Source organism: Mus pahari, chromosome 14, assembly GCF_900095145.1.
Source record: "Mus pahari chromosome 14, PAHARI_EIJ_v1.1, whole genome shotgun sequence".
NCBI lineage: Eukaryota > Metazoa > Chordata > Mammalia > Rodentia > Muridae > Mus > Mus pahari.
In genome coordinates this window covers 14,461,737-14,465,748 of record NC_034603.1, presented here as the reverse complement: position 1 = coordinate 14,465,748, position 4,012 = coordinate 14,461,737, and the positions used below count along the sequence as shown (strand labels likewise).

The 4,012-nt window shown below is 39.9% G+C and overlaps 1 protein-coding gene across 1 annotated transcript in view; it reads right to left on the bottom strand.

The window, feature by feature from the left end:
• Positions 1 to 882: 882 nt before the first annotated feature.
• Sox30 (SRY-box transcription factor 30) overlaps positions 883 to 4,012 on the bottom strand; it is a 33,742-nt gene continuing 30,612 nt past the window's right edge. The window contains exon 5 of the mRNA XM_021213936.1: positions 883 to 1,915. Coding sequence (XP_021069595.1) covers positions 1,534 to 1,915 — 382 coding nt within the window. The 3' untranslated portion in view covers positions 883 to 1,533. The remainder of the gene's footprint in view (positions 1,916 to 4,012) is intronic.

Genomic DNA, 4,012 nt, shown 5'->3' with positions numbered 1-4,012 from the left:
AATCTCATCTCCAACCCCCAGTCGCTGGAAGCTCATACTTACAAGGTTTAAGTAAGAAGACTTCAGTTTACACAGTTTACACAGATGCCTGAGGGAAGTGTCTTAATTTGTGGCAATTTCTTCCTTGTAGATGTCTTTTAAAATGACCTCACCGCTGGCCATCTTATTTTATTCTGAAGGGGGTCTTTTTTATTCACAAATGGATACTTGCCAAGCTGTGACATCATGAATGGCATTTTTGTTGATTTTCACTATAAGTTAAGCCTACTGGTGTATAGAATTGTTAAGTAAATTCCATGGTCTTCAATTCAAGAGAGATGAACCCAATATAACCCCTTTGGGGAGTGTTTAAATCATAGGCAGACTTGCACAATTAGCATTAGAATATACATTAGAATATCTTTGATGGTACAATTTCAAACCTCTTGCAAACTGTGGTTTACCATGATTGGTGACCTGACAGGATCTAGAATCACACAGGAGACAAATTTCTTGGGCTGTCTGAGGAAGTTTGTAGATCAGGTTAACTGAGAGGGGACAGCGTGCTCTAAATGTGGAGGAAGCAAGCTTAGTCCCAGTATTCATCTGCTGCTTCTTGAGTGCAGCTGGAACTTGGCCAGCCACCTCAGTTCCTAACGCCATGCGTTCCCCCATGATGCACTGCACCATCAAACCATGAGGCAAAATAAATCCTTCCTTGAGTTGCTTTTCTCAGGTATTTTGTCACAGCAATAACACACATAATTAATACACAAACTAACATGGTTCTGTGGCACTCTGCTGCTGTCTAATAAAGTACCTGCAGCGGCATAAAAGCTAACCACCCCACCAGCACTCTGCCCTTATCTCCCTCCTCTCAACAGAAAACATTTAACAAGAGCATTTTTATCTGTTTATTTAGTTACAACAACAATATAACATTGCATATCAAATGGGAAAGATAGTTAAAATGATGATAAAATGTTCAGTAACAGAAATGAATATATCTGAAGGAACTGTCCAGTGTCATTAAAATACATTTTTAACTTATAATTGGTTATTAGTGTAAATTAAATTTAGTAACTGAGTTCTAGTTCATGTCTACAAGTTATCAAAGTATTTTCAAAATGTTACATAAAAACTGACAACATCCATAAATATATAAACACCAAAATTTTTTCAGAAAAATAAAATAATGTACCCTGAGATAAAACGCTAATCACACTAGCTGTGCAGATATACTCACATGCGTCCTCATATGCCACGGGGAGCTTTCTGAATTTCGAATTTTCCAAGATAACGTAATGCTATCACATGTTGGTGCAAATTTCAGCCATGAAAGTAACTACTTTAGATTTTAAGATCCCTACGCTGAGGCATCAGGAGTCCAGGGTCACTAAGGAGAACTTGGGAAGACATGAACGGCACTTGGTCCTGATTCCTCAGATCATGGCTGAAAACACTCAGCAAAGCATTCTAGGCTTTTTTTTTTTCTCACACCAACTGACCCAGAATATATTTTAAGAAATGTTTATTTTCTGTGCATATTTAAAACTATAAATTCCTGAGCACTTTTTCTTCTTCCTCCTCGTCGCTGTCAGTGACATTGACTTGTTGGACGCCAGAGGGAGCCGAGGCTGGGGCTGTGAAGACATTCTCCAGGGCTCCAATGTCCAGTGGAGGCATGGGGTTCAAGTATTCTTCCCCACCGTGGCCATGGCTACTGTAGTAAGGGGGCCCGTCCATGCTCTCACAGCTCCGAGAGTCTTCACTGTGTGTGTGCTCATCTGGATAGTCTCTGAAAGGATAGTCTCTATTTAAAGCTGAAAAGATAGCCTCATGCTTTTGGTATCTGTCTTCATAATAACCAAGACATTCTGGCATTGAACTTGGAAAATTTCCATAGCCAAAGGGAGGGCGACTATAAGGGCACGTGCTGTGATAAAAAAACAAAAACAAAAATGACATCAGATTCTTGCCCACAGTGCCTGGCCCACAGACTATGGGTTAACTGCAGTCCCTGTACGGCCTGGAAAGCATTTCTTTGACATGAAGATGCCTATCCATCCCCACCCAAAACAGAGCAAAGGCAGTGTGAATGGACACAGCCACCGACATGATCACCTCTTCCTAGTTTCTAGCTCCTTACCTTTGATAACAGCATAAAGATTGTCCCACCCTGGCCTCTATACTACCTCACACCACACAGTGTTGGAAATGGAAACACAAGTTGTGTGACAATGAAAGGGAAGGCGTGAAGGGTAGGAGAAGGGTTCTCCTGTTCTAGAATGTGCTGAAAGGAAGAGATGCTAAATACTGAAGCCCTGGAACAGAAAACTCCAGCTGAATTTTACACAGTAATAAAGTACATTTAGAATACTCTTTGTACTCTAAGGCATTAAAACTGATACCACACAGTGCTTTCAAAGGGCTTTTGCAAACAAACAAAAAACCATGAAGCAAGACTTCGAAAAAACTATTGCAGGTTTACAAGTGACTTTTGAAAGGCAAAGCTAATAATCTTGTTACTCAAATCCAGTTGCCAATTCTCTTTTAAGTATTAATCTCTTTGGAGGGGAAAAGGAATTACACAGAAATTAGGCTCATGCGTGCCATCTAGTGACAGCCAACACAATGATCACATTCATTTAAAAACTCAAGGCATGCCAGTCACTGCACTGCATCTTCTGAAGGAGGAAAGAGGAAGGAGGAAGAAGGCAGGGGAGAGAAGAAAAAGGGAGGAAGGGAGGAAAGATGGTAGGATGGAAGGCCAGCTCTCTTCCCTTTCAAACAAATGAAGATGTACCAGACCACTGTCTCAAACTCTGAAGATGTCCCACTTCCAAACCTTGCCAATATAAGGTACCTTGCTAATATGGAACACCACAGATATAAATCAGTTGCTTACATTTTTTAAGGTTTGCAATCATACTGCATCACTCTACTTCAGGTACTTAGAATTTAAAGCCTGTGCCCTGAGATACTGTCAATCTCGCTGCTATGACTTTGTTCACACAGCTCTCTGCCTTCAGGATCTTCCATCCATTGAACTCTATGCAGATGTCAGAGAGCATATCAAATCTACTTCCCATATAAAGTCTTCCTTTAATGCAGACATAACTGCTCAATTGGTAACTGTCTTTCAAAAGATCCAGTTTCAAGGCATGCTAGAAAATTTAAAAACCTTAAAATCTTGATATATACCAGACATGTGCTATAGTTTGAAACACCAATTTTGCATGACTTTACTGTATGGGAAAAACAAGTTAGTGTTATATTTGCAAGTCAATTATGACAAAGCTGGTCCAGTGTTGTACTGGTAAAAATGAATAGCTATAAAAGCATTCCCTCCATTAGAGAAAATATGTTAACTTGATTAGAACAATATTAGCAGATACACAGAAAGACTACTGTATGCTTTCTAGGTACTGACTGAGGATTTCGCACAAAGCAAACGGACCTTATAGACACTTACATTTCATCCAACAGAAGGGAGCACATTCATCTCAACAGCACACGGAACATCCTCTAGGATAACTCAGCACACGGAACATCCTCTAGGATAACTCATTCAGCACTTGATCTAAGGTAATGTTTTTAAAACTGAAATAATATCATGCACCTCCTCAGAACACAATGGCTAAACTTACACATCCATAGCAATAGGAAGAATGGAAAGCGTAGAAACAGTGGCCGGGGAGCAGAAGCTAATGGGTAACTGGAAAATTAGAGGAACATAAACATTTGGTGGCAGTAAGTGAAAACAAACCTCCATAAACTGTGTAATATAATCAACGATATCCCTATACATCAGAAAACCAAACAACCTAAAGCCAACATTGAGCAGTGCATCTCAAGGACTCAGAAAAGCAACAACAAAACAGGTAAAAAAAATAGTAGAAGTAAAGAAATGGGGAAGAAATAAACTAAAAGAAAAGATGAGCAACAAGGAAAACAAGACAAACTTTAAGCTAGACCACACACACACACACACACACACACACACACACACACACACACACAGGGAGGGAGA